The sequence below is a fragment of the Heterodontus francisci genome, chromosome 29 (genome assembly GCF_036365525.1).
Source record: "Heterodontus francisci isolate sHetFra1 chromosome 29, sHetFra1.hap1, whole genome shotgun sequence".
NCBI lineage: Eukaryota > Metazoa > Chordata > Chondrichthyes > Heterodontiformes > Heterodontidae > Heterodontus > Heterodontus francisci.
Genome location: NC_090399.1, coordinates 43254300 through 43272160, shown reverse-complemented (window position 1 = coordinate 43272160; position 17861 = coordinate 43254300). Strand labels below are relative to the sequence as shown.

Genomic DNA, 17861 nt, shown 5'->3' with positions numbered 1-17861 from the left:
TCCCACTGTGCATAAATTGATTCTTGCATTTCCTACATTACAACAGCTGCCAACACTTCATTCAAAAAGGACTTCCTTGGCTCTGAAGTGCTTTAGGATGTGCTGAGGTTGTGTAAGGCGCTATGGAAATGCAGGTTCTTGTGTCTCTAGCGATTGATTGTTGAGGAAGGTAGAGGATTTATTTCTTGTGTCATTCTGTTTTGCTATAGTTCACTCATTGCCTACTGCTTTCTCCTAGGGTGAAGATGGCTTCCCAGGCTTCAAGGGAGACATGGGCCTCAAGGGTGAACGAGTAAGCACACTGATTTAAGAATAATCCATCTTATAATAGGCCATAATTTGGTGCGTGTTATTGGCGTGTTCTTGGCCACTGACACTTCACTGGTTTGCATTGACGATGCTTTGTCTTCATTATAAACGGAATGAGATGACCCCTGACCTCACTGCAAGGAATCCCGACACACTGAGCTGTGATGAAGTTGGCCGATTCCATATCAAGAATCCCTAAAGATGGGCTCATGGTTTCTGCTTTACAATCCTTGCTGTGGACGACCGTACAGGCCCTTGATAGACCATAGCTTTAGGGTTCTTTGTATCATGCATGGGGGCGGCTGTCACTATGGAAACAGTCACATACAGTGTCATCCCAAAACAGAGAACGCAAGAAGATAAATTGCCGTGGGAACTGGTAGAGACCATTCAGATCCTTGAACCTGTTCTGCTATTCAATTAGATCTTTTAAAATTTGTTCATGGGATGTGGGCGTCGCTGGCCAGGCCAGCATTTATTGCCCATCCCTAATTGCCCTTCAGAAGGTGGTGGTAAGCCAGTCTATGAATTGTTGGAGCTGCATCCATCCAGGCAAGTGGAGAGTATTCCATCACATTGCTGACTTGTGCCTTGTAGATGGCGGACAGTCTTTGGGAAGTCAGGAGGTGAGTTACTCACCACAGAATTCCCAGCCTCTGACCTGGTCTTGTAGCCACGGTATTTATATGGTGTGTGTGTGTGTCTGTGTGTGTCTGTGTGTGTGTGTGTGTGTCTGTGTCTGTCTGTGTGTGTGTCTGTGTCTGTGTGTGTCTGTCTGTGTGTGTGTGTGTCTGTGTGTGTGTCTGTGTGTCTGTGTATCTGTGTGTGTGTGTCTGTGTGTGTGTGTGTGTGTGTGTGTATGCAGTAGTTTGGTTCCGGTCCAGTGCACTTCCTTTATCCTGGCTCGATAACTCTCCTCTGATAAAAAGTCACTGATAAATGCCAAGCCGGGTTAGATTAGATTTTAGATTAGAGATACAGCACTGAAACAGGCCCTTCGGCCCACCAAGTCTGTGCCGAACATCAACCACCCATTTATACTAATCCTACACGAATCCCATATTCCTACCAAACATCCCCACCTGTCCCTATATTTCCCTACCACCTACCTATACTAGTGACAATTTATAATGGCCAATTTACCTATCAACCTGCAAGTCTTTTGGCTTGTGGGAGGAAACCGGAGCACCCGGAGAAAACCCACGCAGACGCAGGGAGAACTTGCAAACTCCACACAGGCAGTACCCGGAATCGAACCCGGGTCCCTGGAGCTGTGAGGCTGCAGTGCTAACCACTGCGCCACTGTGCCGCCCCAATGGCACTGGGGTGATATTCACAAATAAAAGGCACCAGTGATTGAGATGTTTAAAAGATGTGATAGGGTAGATAGTGACAACTGTTTTCTCTGGTGGGGGGAGTTCACAACAAGGGGGAATAACCTTAAACTTGGAGCCAGGTTGTTCACGGCTGATGTCCGGAAGCACTTTTTCACACAAAGGGGAGTGGAAATCTGCAATTCTCTCCGCTAAGAAACCATTGAGGCTGAGGGGGAGGAGTGGCAATTGAAAAATGTAAAAATGAGCTTGATGGATTTTTGTTATGTAATGGTCTGAAGGGTTATGGAACCAAAGTGGGTAAATGGATTCAAGATACCATCAGCCATGAAATTCGACACCATCCAGGACAAAGCAGCCCACTTGATTGGCACCTCATGCACAACATTCACTCTCTCCACCACTGACGCACAGTGGCAGCAGTGTGTACCATCTACAAGATGCACTGCAGCAATGCACCAAGGCTCCTTCAACAGCACCTTCCAAACCCGCGACCTCTACCAACTAGAAGGACAAGGGCAGCAGATGCATGTGAACACCACCACCTGCAAGTTCCCCTCCAAGTCACACACCATTCTGACTTGGAACTATATCGTTGATCCTTCACTGTCGCTGGGTCAAAGTCCTAGCACTCCCTTCCTAACAGCACTGTGTGTGTACCTACACCACATGGACTGCAGTGGTTCAAGAAGGCAGCTCACTACCACCTTCTCAAGAGCAATTTGGGATGGGTATTAAATGCTGGCCTAGCCAGCGATGCCCACATCCCATGAAAGAATTTTTTAAAACGCACACAAGAGAATATTGAGATCCTTGACGAAGCTCAGTTTTGGGATCGTGCAGTAACCTATTTTGATGTCTGCAGCACAATTGTACCATTGTAACTGCTCAGTAGCACTGTCCAAGGGATAGAAGGGCACAGCTTGAAGACCAGAGAAGACCTGGCAAGTAGGCATACAGCATCTTCTCAAGATGCGGTCGCTTTTACCATTGAGAAGTGTGAGCTGCCATTGAAGCTCAGGATGGCTGTGGAGATATTTCAGAAGATTCCTACCAAGGACGTCATATGACCCGCAAAGTCCACTGAGAGACGTGAGACATGCAAAATCTTCAGTTGTGCGGCTCCCTCTTGCAAGAACTGGAATGACTGTTTTTGTTGGGCTTTTGCAAAGCACAGAATCATTTGCTCCCAAGTTAGTGCCAGCACCGTATTGGACTGGGCCTGCCGGCAGTCTAGGGTGCATAAGGCAGCCTCAGAAAGCCAGGCTGGCTCTACCAGGTCTACCATTTACTGTTCTCACTGTGTATCTACCTTCAGCCCCTGGATATGTCAGCTGAAGCAAGACTCGATGGGTTTAACTGAGGCCCTGTTTTGTCTTTCCGGGGGAGTGGGATCACTAAAAATTCTGTGGTTACGATTGGAAGAAGAGCAGTTAGTTTCTGCTAGTGTCCTACCCAATATTATTCCCTCAGCTACCAACGCCAAAACACAGATTAATGTTCGCTGATGTCTTTGTGTGCAAAACCGCTGCCACCTTCTGCCTATGTAACAACATTCACTGCATGTCAAAGCAATTCACCCAGTGAGAGCTTTCAGAATACCAGGGCTAATTAGGAACATTAAAAGCGAGTCTTTCTTTTGAACTCTTGACCTTCCAACATGCTGAGTGTAATATGAGAAATGAGTCAGCAATTGGGATTTCTTGGTAAAGAAGTTATCGTACCCTTTGGAAAAGTTCAAGAAAGTTATCGGCAGTTCCAGGAAACTCTGTCCTACCCTGGATATTTTGAGGTTATGGCATTCCCTGTATTGCTGGCATTGTCTGACAGCTATGTCACAGAAATGAAGCACTGCTGTTCAATACTTGGCTCGGTATGGATTTCTGTTGTCCTGCCACAGTATATAAAGGGTGACAGGAAAGGTTAAAACCATCTTAACTCTTAAATGGATGTCCCAGCTCCTTTTGGTACAATCAAAGCCGAGCCAGTCTTTAATGTTGGGCAAGAGCCTGAAAAGGAAGATAAGTCACTCAATTCAAATACAAACATCTTGTGTGATTTGCTCAAATATCTTTTTGAATTGAACAGATGGTTATTTCAGCTCACTGGATCCCACTCACTTTTAATCACAGCCTGACCTTTTCAAATCAAAGTCTGTCTGAAGCCTACAAAGAACATGGTATCCTTGGATGAGACACCTACATTTGTATTTCCCCTTCAATACCTGCTACTGCCGGATAGAAGGGCATGGGGTTGATTCAAGGAATGGCTGCAGACATGATGAGAGTGTGACAGGATCCAGCATTATTCTGGGATTACCCGCATCATGCACCTTCCCAGTAGCTATTCTTCCATCAGCATATTGGGTTCAAATGAATGCAGAAGGTTTGGGTAAAGACACATTCTTGGGGCATTGTTGAGGGAATTATATTGTGCATCTAACTTGCACCGTATCTGCCGTCACTGTAATAGATGAGGTAGGAGAAAAGGACTTTTTCTTATTCATTCATGGGGTGTGGGCATTGCTGGCCAGGCCAGCATTTATTACCCATTCCTAATTTCCCTTGAGAAGGTGGTGGTGAGCTGCCTTCTTGAACCACTGCAGTCCATGTGGGGTAGGTAGACCCACAGTGCTGTTAGGAAGGGAGTTCCAGGATTTTTACCCAGTGACAGCGAAGGAAGGGCAATTTAGTTCCAAGTCAGGATGGTGCGTGGCTTGGAGGGGAAATTGCAGGTGGTAGTGTTGCCATGCATCTGCTGCCTTTGTCCTTTTAGGTGGTAGAGGTCACGGGTTTAGAAGGTGCTGTCGAAGAAGCCTTGATGAGTTGCTGCAATGCATCTTGTAGATGGTACACACTGCTGCCTCTGTGTGTCGGTGGTGGAGGGAGTGAATGTTGAAGGTGGTGGATGGGGTGCCAATCAAGCGGGCTGCTTTATCCTGAATGATGTCGAGCTTCTTGAGTGTTGTTGGAGCTGCACCCATCCAGGCAAGTGGAGAGTATTCCATCACACTCCTGACTTGTGTCTTGTAGATGGTGGACAGGCTTTGGGGAGTCAGGTGGTGAGTTACTTGCTGCAGAATTCCTAGCCTCTGACCTGCCCTTATAGCCACAGTATTTATATGTCTGGTCCAATTCAGTTTCTGGTCAATCATAACCCTCAGGATATTGATGGCAGGGGATTCAATGATGGTAATGTTGCTGAACATCAAGGGGAGATGGTTAGATTCTGTCTTCTTGGAGATGGTGATTGCCTGGCATGTGTGTAGTGTGAATGTTGTCCTGGTCTTGCTGCATGTGGGCACGTACTGTACCTGCTCTGGGAGTGTTTGATGGGACAGTGTAGAGGGAGCTTTACTCTGTATCTAACCCATTTTTTTTCATTTTTTTTTCCTTTTTGCTTTCTTTTGTTTGTAGAGAGAGCTTTACTCTGTATCTAACCCGTGCTGTACCTGTCCTGGGAGTGTTTGATGGGGACAGTGTAGAGGGAGCTTTACTCTGTATCTAACCCCGTGCTGTAACTCTCCTGCGGGTGTTTGATGGAGACAGTGTAGAGGGAGCTTTACTCTGTATCTGACCCCATGCTGTATCTATCCTGGGAGTGTTTGATGGGGACAGTGTAGAGGGAGCTTTACTCTGTATCTAACCTGTTTTTTTTTTCTTTTTTTTCCTTTTTGTTTTCTTTTGTTTGTCGAGGGAGCTTTACTCTGTATCTAACCTGTTTTTTTTTTCTTTTTTTTCCTTTTTGTTTTCTTTTGTTTGTAGAGAGAACTTTGCTCTGCATCAGGCGGCACAATGGCGCAGTGGTTAGCACCGCAGCCTCACAGCTCCAGCGACCTGGGTTCAATTCTGGGTACTGCCTGTGTGGAGTTTGCAAGTTCTCCCTGTGTCTGTGTCGGTTTCCTCCCACATGCCAAAGACTTGCTGGTTGATAGGTTAATTGGCCATTATAAATTGCCCCTAGTATAGGTAGGTGGTAGGGAAATATAGGGACAGGTGGGGATGTGGTAGGAATATGGAATTAGTGTAGGATTAGTATAAATGGGTGGTTGATGGTCGGCACAGACTCGGTGGGCCGAAGGGCCTGTTTCAGTGCTGTATCTCTAAAAACTAACCCATGCTGTACCTGTCCTGGGAGTGTTTGATGGGGACAGTGTAGAGGGAGCTTTACTCTGTATCTAACCTGTTTTTTTTTCTTTTTTTTCCTTTTTGTTTTCTTTTGTTTGTAGAGGGAGCTTTACACTGTATCTAACCCGTGCTGTACCTGTCCTGGGAGTGTTTGATAGGACAGTGTAGAGGGAGCTTTACTCTCTATCTAGTCAGTGCTGTACCTGAGCTAGGATTGCTCTCTGCTGGCACTGGTTTCTACCCCCTGAAACATATTTCGGCTATCTGATGTGGTACAGAGAAAAGTCATTTAAATAGGAGATGAAATGTGACAAGCCTATCGGAGTGAAGGTAACTCTCAGTGGCCATGAGGCTGGGCTCTCACTGCCTTCTGGTCACTGTATATATTAAGCATTCTCTGACTGGACGTGACCCTCCTTGAAAATCCTGCAAGTGAATCAACAAAGAAGTTTCACCGGTAGGTGAAGGATGAGTTGATGAATTGCCTCGGCCCCTCCCTGTTGCGTTTGATGGTGTCCCATTGACCCGATGAACTCTTGACATTGCTCATCTGAAAAGATTGCAATACTTTAATGTTTTTTCAATTGTGCTTTTTTTTCTCTCAGGGGGAGCTCGGGCCAAGTGGTCCCCGAGGAGAAGATGGACCTGAGGGTCCCAAAGGTCGTGTGGGACCTCCAGGTGACCCTGGTCCACTGGGTGCGACAGGTGAGAAGGTGAGACACGTTGTGGTATGGTGCAGCCCAGCTGGGTGAAGCAGTCTTGTTAAAGTTACTGTCGGGTGAGAGGGTTCTGCTCCCTCCTGCCTATCGTCTCCCTCTCCATCCCGTCACCATCCTCCCCTCCTACTTACCATCCCACTCTCTGACCCGTCCCCCATCCTCCCCCCTACCTACTATTCCTCTCTCCGGCCTGTCCCATGCCCACCCTCCCCTCCCCTCCCCTCCATATCTACTTTACTTACCCCGCCTCCTACCCTTCCTTCCCTCTCCATTCTGTCCCTCCGCTCCCTCCCATCCCTTCCCCTCCCACTCTTATCCTAGTTTCCTTCTCTCCCTCACCTGCTCTCCTTCCCTCCCTCCTACCCTTCTCTCCTTCCCTGCCTCACCTCCCACCCAATACTTTCTTCCTTCTTTCCTTCCTTCATCTTTCTTTCCTTCCTCCCTCCTTCCTCCTTTCCTCACCTCTTACCTTCCTTTCATTTCTTTGCTCCCTCACCTCTTACCCCCCCCTTACTTCCTTCCATCCCACCCTTCCTTCCCTCCCTCCCTCCTATACTCCCTCCTTCCTAACCTCCCTCCCTCCCTTTCTTCTCTCCCTCACCTCCTACCTTTTCTTCCTTCTCTCCTTTCCTCCTACCCTCCCCTCCTTCCCTTCCTCACCTCCTATCCTTCCTCCCTTCCCTATCACACTTCCTACCCTCCCTCCCTTCCTTCCTTCCCTACCACACTTCCTACCCTCCCTCACCACCTATCCTTCCTTCCTTCTCTACTTCCCTCCCTTCCTTCTCTCCCTCCCTCCTACCCTCTCTCACCCCCTACCCTCTCTCGCCCCCTACCCACCCTCGCCCCCTACCCTCCCCCCGTCCTACCCTTCTCTCCTTCCTTCCTGTTTGCTTCACTTCTTTCTGGCTCTTCCCTCCCCCCTGGAGGGTGATTCACTCTGTGAGATAGGATATCTCACTCTTGCAGCTGAATGGAGCCTGGCTTGGAGCACCATCTCCTTCTGTGCTTCTGACCTCATATCCTGTCCACCACAAAGACTACCTCCTTCCAGCTCCAGAACATCATTATCATCATCCTCCCTCTGCTCCGCCTGCTCTTCCTCCTCCCCCTCCTTCCCCCCTCCTCCCCCTGTTCTCCCTCCCCCCCCTTCTCCCCCTCCTCCCCCTGCTCTCCCTCCTCCCCCTGCTCTCCCTCCTCCCCCTGCTCTCCCTCCTCCCCCTGCTCCCCCTCCTCTCCCTGCTCCCCCTCCTCTCCCTGCTCCCCCTCCTCTCCCTGCTCCCCCTGCTCTCCCTCCTCCCCCTGCTCCCCCTCCTCCCCCTGCTCTCCCTCCTCCCCCTGCTCCCCCTGCTCTCCCTCCTCCCCCTCCACCCCCTCCTCCCCCTGCTCCCCCCCTCCCCCAGCTCCTCCTGCTCCCCCTCCTCCCCTTCCTCTAGCTCAGCCCACCTGTTGTTCAAAACGTAACCTATGCATCTGTCTCCTCGAGACACGACCATTCCAATGATCTCCTGGCCAGTTTCTTAACCTCAACCCTTCTTCAACTCTGCTCCCTATATCCTGCCTCACACCAGGTTCCCCTCACTCAGACGCCTGTCCTTGCTGACACACCTCCAATTCTCATCCTCATGTTTAAATCCCTCCATGGCCTGGTCCCTCCTTATCTCCATAACCTCCTTCAGCCCTACAACCCTCTGAGAACTTTCTGTTCCTCGAACTCTGACCTCTTGCTCAACCCCTGTTCCTCTGACCCATCATTCGTGACCGTGCTGTCAGCGGTCCAGGGCTTGAGCTCTGGAAATCCCTTCCTAAACCTCACTGCCTCAATATTTCTCTCCTCCTCTAAGACACTGCTTAAAACCTACCTTCCTCACAAGCTTTTGGTCACTGCCCTCATATCTCCCTCTCCTTTTGTAGCTCGCTGACAAACTTTGTCTGATAACGCTCCTGTGAAGCACCTTGGGACATTTTACTAGATTAAAGGCGCTATGTAAATGCACGTTGTTAATGGACTATGAATGTGTATGCCAAATGTATAACATGGGTTCCCTGTGTGTTGCAATTATCCCTTTTTTATACCACCTATTTCCCTGTTTTTTAGGGTAAACTTGGAGTGCCCGGTCTCCCTGGTTACCCCGGACGTCAGGGCCCCAAGGTAGGAAGATCAAAGTGACAGCTCCAATCCAGGGCTGAATTACACAACACTCACAATAATAATAAATTATAATGTGTATAACTTATCTCTATAGGAATGCTTTGAATATTTCTCGTCCCTTTATGTATGTGTATGTACCTCTATTTGAAGCGGATATACATATGTGTGTGCATGTGTGTACGTGCATGTGTGTGTATATGTATGTGTGTGCATGTGTGCGCGTGCACGTGTGTGTGCACGTGCGTGCTGTGTGTGTGCGCGCGTGAGCGTGTGCTTGTGTGTGTACGTGCGTGTATGCTTGTGTGTGCGTGCATACGTGTGTGTGTGATTGTATACACATGCACTCTTGCCTGTGAGTCACAAGGTCATGGATCGAGACCCGGTCCAGAGACGTAATCCGGGCTGACACTCCCACTGCAGTACTGAGGGCACCTTGCACTGCCAGAGGTGCCGTCTTTTAGGTGAGGCGTTAAACTGGCGTCCCATCTGCCCTCTCAGGTGGATGTAAAAAACCCCACGTCCGCTATTTAGAAGAAGTGGGGGCAGTTATCCCTGGTGTCCTTGTCCAATGTTTATCACTCAATCAGCATCATAAAAAAAACAGATGAGTTGTTTACCGTCACAGTGCTGCTTTGTGGGATCTTGCTGTGTAAAAAATGGCTGCCGTGCTTCCTACATCACAACAGTGACTATGCTTCAGAGGTACTTCATTGGTTGTAAAGTGCTTTGGGTCATGCAGAGGTTTGGAAAGGAGCTATATAAATGCAAGGTCCTTCAAGTGTTTCAAGGGTGTATGCTTGCGTTTATATCTGTACCGCTGTGTGTGTGTGTGTGTGTGTGTGTGTGTCTATACCTTGGCCTTTGTTTCCGTTCCCTAGCCTGTGACGGATTATCATGTCCTGCCCTGGTGAGATCAGCTGACTTAGCCCAGACCTGCAATCGTCCTGTCCCGCTCTACGTGACTCCACACCGCATGGGGACAGTTGGCGGAAGCTTATGAGACCTGCAGAGGCGAGACTGGGAGGGAAATCCGAAAGGTTGCCGTCGGGTCGGCAGGCTGAGGTGTTCCCACCTCAGGGTGATCTTGTCGGAGACGCAGGTGAAGCTGGGCAGGTCCCTGGAAGCGGAGTCCCCATGGCAGGCTGGAGTGAGGGGGCGGGGGAGGAAAATGATGGCCAGCGAGGCCTCCTCTATTTATCCCATCCCAGGGCCACATCCGGCAGCCGCAGGCCAGCCTGTGGAGAAGGTGACCCTCCACAATGATGGCCCAGGCAGCTGTGGTCACAAATGATTTCTTCCATCCTCCGAGGGCACCTCCACGTCAAGGTGCCCTGCTGTTCTCCTGTCCGCAGCAGCACCTGCCTCTCCCAGTTATGCTGTCAGCAGGGCATCAGTCTTCATTGGCCACCTCCCACTTCTGGTCACGACCTCAAGAAAGTTTCAAAGGCAGTGATATTCTCCCCAGTGAAGTCAATGAAGATTCAAAGCAGCATTGAAGGTTTCCAGCTGAGAATTGCGAAGCACCCTACAGTGCTGGTGAGAGTGAGCTGGGGCATCAGTAACATGTCACTGTCAGGGGCTCTGTCTAACCCTCTGCTTCCTTTTTCTAGGGTTCAATTGGTTTCCCTGGATTCCCAGGTACTAACGGCGAGAAGGGTGCTCGGGTAAGTTCGGAGAGAAGCGTCTCACCCGTCAGAAAACGGCGGCAGCAAACACTTCAACATCTTCCTGTTAACGGGGATAGCCATGTACATCAATTGTAAACTGATCATCTGTCTGTCTTTGTCTCCCCCCCCACCCCACACTCTCTATCCCTCCCTCACTCACGCTCCCTTTGTCTGTGTGGCCCTCATTTGAACTGTATTGGTTTCTCTGTCTCTGTCATTTGCTCCATCTCCATGTTGGTATCTATTTCACCCTTTCGCTGCATGTCTTTCTGTTTTCTCTCTCTCTTTCCCTGCTCTCTGTTTTCCATCGCTGCCTCTCTTTCTCCCTTTGTCTCCTCACTTGCTCTACTCTTACTCCCCAATATGTCTCACCCTCTGTCTCCTCTCTGCTTTCTCTCCTCCATCTCTGTCTCTTGCTCCCTTGCTCCTGCATCCGTCCCTTCCCTCTGTGATGTCTATTTCTGCCTCTCTCCCCTTTCTCCCCTAAGTCACTCTCTCTCTTTCTCTCTTCCCCTGCACTTTCTCCTACATATCGGCCTCTCCTGCTCTCCTCTCTCTCTGTGTCTCACCTGTCTCTCCTGCTCGCTCCTCTATCTCTGCCTCTTTCTCCTCTATCTCTGTCTGTCTCCCTCTTTTCCTACATTTCTCCTCCAATCATTGTCTTTCCCATGCTCTCCTCTGTTTCTCCCTCCCTGTCTTTCCCTGCACTTTGTCCTCCATAATGGCCTCTCCTGTCTCTCCTCTATCACTGTCTCTTTCTCCTCTATATCTGTCTCTCTCCCTCTCTTCCCCTGCCCTTTCTCCTTCATCTCTGCCTCCCTCTCTCTCTTCTTGTCTCTCTCCCTCTGTGTCTGTCTCTCTCGACTTTGCCTTTCTAACCCTATCTTCTCTCTTTTTCCATACCTCCCCCACTTCTCTCCACCTGTCTTTCTCCTCCCTTTCCTGCATCTTTCTCCTCCATCTCTCGACCTTGTTCCTCCTCCTATCCTCACAGGGTTTACAAGGCAAGTTAGGACAAAGAGGACAACGTGGACCCACGGTACGTCATGAGCTCACTGATCTTTCAGAAATTGAATTGAAATGGTTCCCAGTTTAGTAAGTGTAAAGTAATAATCACGCAAAGTGTAACTGAGGTTAATGAGACTGGGAGGAAGTGTAACACTCAACCAGCTAGGGGAGTGGGAGTTGGAACACATGTGGTCCCTCCCTTACCAATTCCAGATCGGGCTACAAGTGGTTGGGCTTTCGGCAGCCACTCAGTGATCCTGAGCAGCTCCATGTTGCAGGACTTTGTGCTCTACGGGCTGTTCCCCCATCAACTGCTGCCGGAGGATCATCAATTCGGTGAAAGACGCTCTTTGGTCTGCCCGAAACCTGCTGGTCTTCCAGTGCAAGTGCTGTCAATGACAGAGTGTTGCGGACTGGCACGTTCCAAGGTCCAGGACTACGTGCTGAGGGACGCAGTAAAGCTTGGGACAGCCGTTGCAAAGGCTCAATGGGGAAATACCACTGTGTAAGGTCCTCCCACCATAGTGAATCGAGGGGCTGGAACCTGTGTAAAACCCCTCGGGCTGCATGTACCAGAAAATGTTTGACACGAAAGGCAAACACATTGTAAATATAACCTGTAATGGTAAGTGTAGAGAGGCACCTCATGTACTGTATTGAAAGAAACTGATCTGTATTGTTCTTTATGTAATGTCAAGTTTGAACTGCTCTGTAATGTACTTTTACCAATTTGAAGAATAGAGTATATTTCTGGAAAAAAATGAAATTTGTCTTTCTCTTCAAGGGCCCACGTGGTCAAAGGGGACCAAGAGGAGCAACTGGCAAAGCGGGAGCAAAGGTAAGCGAAAAATGGGGGCAGTCGGGAGAAATGCAGATCAAAAAGAGCATGTGCTGGAAAGCAGAAAATCATCAGAGGCATGTTTTCATTATACTGGAATACGATGTTCTACTTCAACAGTATAGTAAGGGCAGGGTATTTAAAGGGCGAGTGTTATAACTGAGGGTTTTATACTAAGGGTGGGATGTGTAACAGAGAGAGTGTTATAACTGAGGGTTTTACACTGAGGATGGTGTGTGTAACAGAGAGAGTGTTATAACTGAGGGTGTGGTATGTAACAGAGAGAGTGTTATAACTGAGGGTGTGGTGTGTAACAGGGAAATTATTATAGTTGAGGGATTCTCCAGAGGCTGGAGTGTGTCAGGGAGAGTATTTTAACAGAGGATTTTATACTGAGGGTGGGTGTGTAACAGAGAGTGTTATAACTGAGGGTGGTGTGTGTAACAGAGAGAGTGTTGTAACTGAGGGTGGTGTGTGTAACAGAGTGTGTTATTACTGAGGGTGGTGTGTGTAACAGAGAGAGTATTATAACTGAGGGTGGTGTGTAACAGAGAGAGTGTTATAACTGAGGATGGTGTGTGTAACAGAGAGAGTATTATAACTAAGGGTGCTGTGTAACAGAGAGAGTGTTATAACTGAGAGTGGTGTGTAACAGAGAGAGTGTTATAACTGAGGGTGTGGTGTGTAACAGAGAGAGTGTTATAACTGAGGATGGTGTGTGTAACAGAGAGAGTATTATAACTAAGGGTGCTGTGTAACAGAGAGAGTGTTATAACTGAGAGTGGTGTGTAACAGAGAGAGTGTTATAACTGAGGGTGTGGTGTGTAACAGAGAGAGTGTTATAACTGAGGATGGTGTGTAACAGAGAGAGTGTTATAACTGAGGGTGGTGTGTGTAACAGAGAGAGTGTTATAACTGAGGATGGTGTGTAACAGAGAGAGTGTTATAACTGAGGGTGGTGTGTGTAACAGAGAGAGTATTATAACTAAGGGTGCTGTGTAACAGAGAGAGTGTTATAACTGAGAGTGGTGTGTAACAGAGAGAGTGTTATAACTGAGGGTGTGGTGTGTAACAGAGAGAGTGTTATAACTGAGGATGGTGTGTAACAGAGAGAGTGTTATAACTGAGGGTGGTGTGTGTAACAGAGAGAGTATTATAACTGAGGGTGGTGTGTAACAGAGAGAGTGTTATAACTGAGGGTGGTGTGTGTAACAGAGAGAGTATTATAACTAAGGGTGCTGTGTAACAGAGAGAGTGTTATAACTGAGAGTGGTGTGTAACAGAGAGAGTATTATAACTGAGGGTGGTGTGTAATAGAGAGAGTGTTATAACTGAGGGTGTGGTGTGTAACGGGGAAATTATTATAGTTGAGGGATTCTCCAGAGGCTGGAGTGTGTCAGGGAGAGTATTTTAACAGAGGATTTTATACTGAGGGTGGGTGTGTAACAGAGAGTGTTATAACTGAGGGTGGTGTGTAATAGAGAGAGTGTTATAACTGAGGGTGGTGTGTAACAGAGAGAGTGTTATAACTGAGGGTGTGGTGTGTAACAGAGTGTTATAACTGAGGGTGGTGTGTAACAGAGAGAGTGTTATAACAGAGGGTGGTGTGTAACAGAGAGAGTGTTATAACTGAGGGTGTGGTGTGTAACGGGGAAATTATTATAGTTGAGGGATTCTCCAGAGGCTGGAGTGTGTCAGGGAGAGTATTTTAACAGAGGATTTTATACTGAGGGTGGGTGTGTAACAGAGAGTGTTATAACTGAGGGTGGTGTGTAATAGAGAGAGTGTTATAACTGAGGGTGGTGTGTGTAACAGAGTGTTATAACTGAGGGTGGTGTGTAACAGAGAGAGTGTTATAACAGAGGGTGGTGTGTAACAGAGAGAGTGTTATAACTGAGGGTGTGGTGTGTAACGGGGAAATTATTATAGTTGAGGGATTCTCCAGAGGCTGGAGTGTGTCAGGGAGAGTATTTTAACAGAGGATTTTATACTGAGGGTGGGTGTGTAACAGAGAGTGTTATAACTGAGGGTGGTGTGTAATAGAGAGAGTGTTATAACTGAGGGTGGTGTGTGTAACAGAGTGTTATAACTGAGGGTGGTGTGTAACAGAGAGAGTGTTATAACTGAGGGTGTGGTGTGTAACAGAGAGAGTGTTATAACTGAGGGTGGTGTGTAACAGAGAGAGTGTTATAACTGAGGGTGTGGTGTGTAACAGAGAGAGTGTTATAACTGAGGGTGTGGTGTGTAACGGGGAAATTATTATAGTTGAGGGATTCTCCAGAGGCTGGAGTGTGTCAGGGAGAGTATTTTAACAGAGGATTTTATACTGAGGGTGGGTGTGTAACAGAGAGTGTTATAACTGAGGGTGGTGTGTAATAGAGAGAGTGTTATAACTGAGGGTGGTGTGTGTAACAGAGAGAGTGTTATAACTGAGGGTGGTGTGTAATAGAGAGAGTGTTATAACTGAGGGTGGTGTGTAACAGAGAGAGTGTTATAACTGAGGGTGGTGTGTGTAACAGAGAGAGTATTATAACTAAGGGTGCTGTGTAACAGAGAGAGTGTTATAACTGAGAGTGGTGTGTAACAGAGAGAGTGTTATAACAGAGGGTGTGGTGTGTAACAGAGAGAGTGTTATAACTGAGGGTGTGGTGTGTAACGGGGAAATTATTATAGTTGAGGGATTCTCCAGAGGCTGGAGTGTGTCAGGGAGAGTATTTTAACAGAGGATTTTATACTGAGGGTGGGTGTGTAACAGAGAGTGTTATAACTGAGGGTGGTGTGTAATAGAGAGAGTGTTATAACTGAGGGTGGTGTGTGTAACAGAGTGTTATAACTGAGGGTGGTGTGTAACAGAGAGAGTGTTATAACTGAGGGTGTGGTGTGTAACAGAGAGAGTGTTATAACTGAGGGTGGTGTGTAACAGAGAGAGTGTTATAACTGAGGGTGTGGTGTGTAACAGAGAGAGTGTTATAACAGAGGGTGTGGTGTGTAACAGAGAGAGTGTTATAACTGAGGGTGTGGTGTGTAACAGAGAGAGTGTTATAACTGAGGGTGTGGTGTGTAACAGAGAGAGTGTTATAACTGAGGGTGTGGTGTGTAACAGAGAGAGTGTTATAACTGAGGGTGTGGTGTGTAACAGAGAGAGTGTTATAACTGAGGGTGGCGTGTAACAGAGAGAGTGTTATAACTGAGGGTGTGGTGTGTAACGGGGAAATTATTATAGTTGAGGGATTCTCCAGAGGCTGGAGTGTGTCAGGGAGAGTATTGTAACAGAGGATTTTATACTGAGGGTGGGTGTGTAACAGAGAGTGTTATAACTGAGGGTGGTGTGTAATAGAGAGAGTGTTATAACTGAGGGTGGTGTGTGTAACAGAGAGAGTGTTATAACTGAGGGTGGTGTGTAATAGAGAGAGTGTTATAACTGAGGGTGGTGTGTGTAACAGAGAGAGTGTTATAACTGAGGGTGGTGTGTGTAACAGAGAGAGTGTTATAACTGAGGGTGGTGTGTAACAGAGAGAGTGTTATAACAGAGGGTGTGGTGTGTAACAGAGAGAGTGTTATAACTGAGGGTGGTGTGTGTAACAGAGAGAGTATTATAACTGAGGGTGTGGTGTGTAACAGAGAGAGTGTTATAACTGAGGGTGGTGTGTGTAACAGAGAGAGTATTATAACTGAGGGTGTGGTGTGTAACAGAGAGAGTGTTATAACTGAGGGTGTGGTGTGTAACAGAGAGAGTGTTATAACTGAGGGTGGTGTGTGTAACAGAGAGAGTATTATAACTGAGGGTGTGGTGTGTAACAGAGAGAGTGTTATAACTGAGGGTGGTGTGTGTAACAGAGAGAGTATTATAACTGAGGGTGTGGTGTGTAACAGAGAGAGTGTTATAACTGAGGGTGGTGTGTGTAACAGAGAGAGTGTTATAACTGAGGGTGTGGTGTGTAACAGAGAGAGTGTTATAACTGAGGGTGGTGTGTGTAACAGAGAGAGTGTTATAACTGAGGGTGTGGTGTGTAACAGAGAGAGTGTTATAACTGAGGGTGTGGTGTGTAACAGAGAGAGTGTTATAACTGAGGGTGGTGTGTGTAACAGAGAGAGTGTTATAACTGAGGGTGTGGTGTGTAACAGAGAGAGTGTTATAACTGAGGGTGGTGTGTGTAACAGAGAGAGTATTATAACTGAGGGTGTGGTGTGTAATAGAGAGAGTGTTATAACTGAGGGTGGTGTGTGTAACAGAGAGAGTGTTATAACTGAGGGTGTGGTGTGTAACAGAGAGAGTGTTATAACTGAGGGTGGTGTGTGTAACAGAGAGAGTATTATAACTGAGGGTGTGGTGTGTAACAGAGAGAGTGTTATAACTGAGGGTGTGGTGTGTAACAGAGAGAGTGTTATAACTGAGGGTGGTGTGTAACAGGGAAATTATTATAGTTGAGGGATTCTCCAGAGGCTGGAGTGTGTCAGAGAGAGTATTTTAACAGAGGATTTTATACTGAGGGTGGGTGTGTAACAGAGAGAGTGTTATAACTGAGGGTGGTGTGTGTAACAGAGAGAGTATTATAACTGAGGGTGTGGTGTGTAACAGAGAGAGTGTTATAACTGAGGGTGGTGTGTGTAACAGAGAGAGTGTTATAACTGAGGGTGTGGTGTGTAACAGAGAGAGTGTTATAACTGAGGGTGGTGTGTGTAACAGAGAGAGTGTTATAACTGAGGGTGTGGTGTGTAACAGAGAGAGTGTTATAACTGAGGGTGTGGTGTGTAACAGAGAGAGTGTTATAACTGAGGGTGTGGTGTGTAACAGAGAGAGTGTTATAACTGAGGGTGGTGTGTGTAACAGAGAGAGTATTATAACTGAGGGTGTGGTGTGTAACAGAGAGAGTGTTATAACTGAGGGTGGTGTGTGTAACAGAGAGAGTGTTATAACTGAGGGTGGTGTGTGTAACAGAGAGAGTGTTATAACTGAGGGTGTGGTGTGTAACAGAGAGAGTGTTATAACTGAGGGTGTGGTGTGTAACAGAGAGAGTGTTATAACTGAGGGTGTGGTGTGTAACAGAGAGAGTGTTATAACTGAGGGTGGTGTGTGTAACAGAGAGAGTATTATAACTGAGGGTGTGGTGTGTAACAGAGAGAGTGTTATAACTGAGGGTGTGGTGTGTAACAGAGAGAGTGTTATAACTGAGGGTGGTGTGTGTAACAGAGAGAGTGTTATAACTGAGGGTGGTGTGTGTAACAGAGAGAGTATTATAACTGAGGGTGTGGTGTGTAACAGAGAGAGTGTTATAACTGAGGGTGGTGTGTAACAGAGAGAGTGTTATAACTGAGGGTGGTGTGTGTAACAGAGAGAGTGTTATAACTGAGGGTGTGGTGTGTAACAGAGAGAGTGTTATAACTGAGGGTGTGGTGTGTAACAGAGAGAGTGTTATAACTGAGGGTGTGGTGTGTAACAGAGAGAGTGTTATAACTGAGGGTGGTGTGTGTAACAGAGAGAGTGTTATAACTGAGGGTGGTGTGTAACAGGGAAATTATTATAGTTGAGGGATTCTCCAGAGGCTGGAGTGTGTCAGAGAGAGTATTTTAACAGAGGATTTTATACTGAGGGTGGGTGTGTAACAGAGAGAGTGTTATAACTGAGGGTGGTGTGTGACAGAGAGAGTGTTATAACTGAGGATGGGTGTCTAACAGGGAGAGTGTTATAACAGAGGGTGTGGTGTGT

General features: G+C 47.3%; 1 protein-coding gene across 1 annotated transcript in view; it reads left to right on the top strand.

Moving 5' to 3' along the window:
* The window catches only part of LOC137345808 (collagen alpha-2(XI) chain-like), a 730020-nt gene that overhangs the window by 622303 nt on the left and 89856 nt on the right, over nucleotides 1-17861 (top strand). Inside the window, exons 31-36 of the mRNA XM_068009057.1 lie at nucleotides 239-292; nucleotides 6376-6483; nucleotides 8588-8641; nucleotides 10252-10305; nucleotides 11303-11347; nucleotides 12101-12154. Coding sequence (XP_067865158.1) covers nucleotides 239-292; nucleotides 6376-6483; nucleotides 8588-8641; nucleotides 10252-10305; nucleotides 11303-11347; nucleotides 12101-12154 — 369 coding nt within the window. The remainder of the gene's footprint in view (nucleotides 1-238; nucleotides 293-6375; nucleotides 6484-8587; nucleotides 8642-10251; nucleotides 10306-11302; nucleotides 11348-12100; nucleotides 12155-17861) is intronic.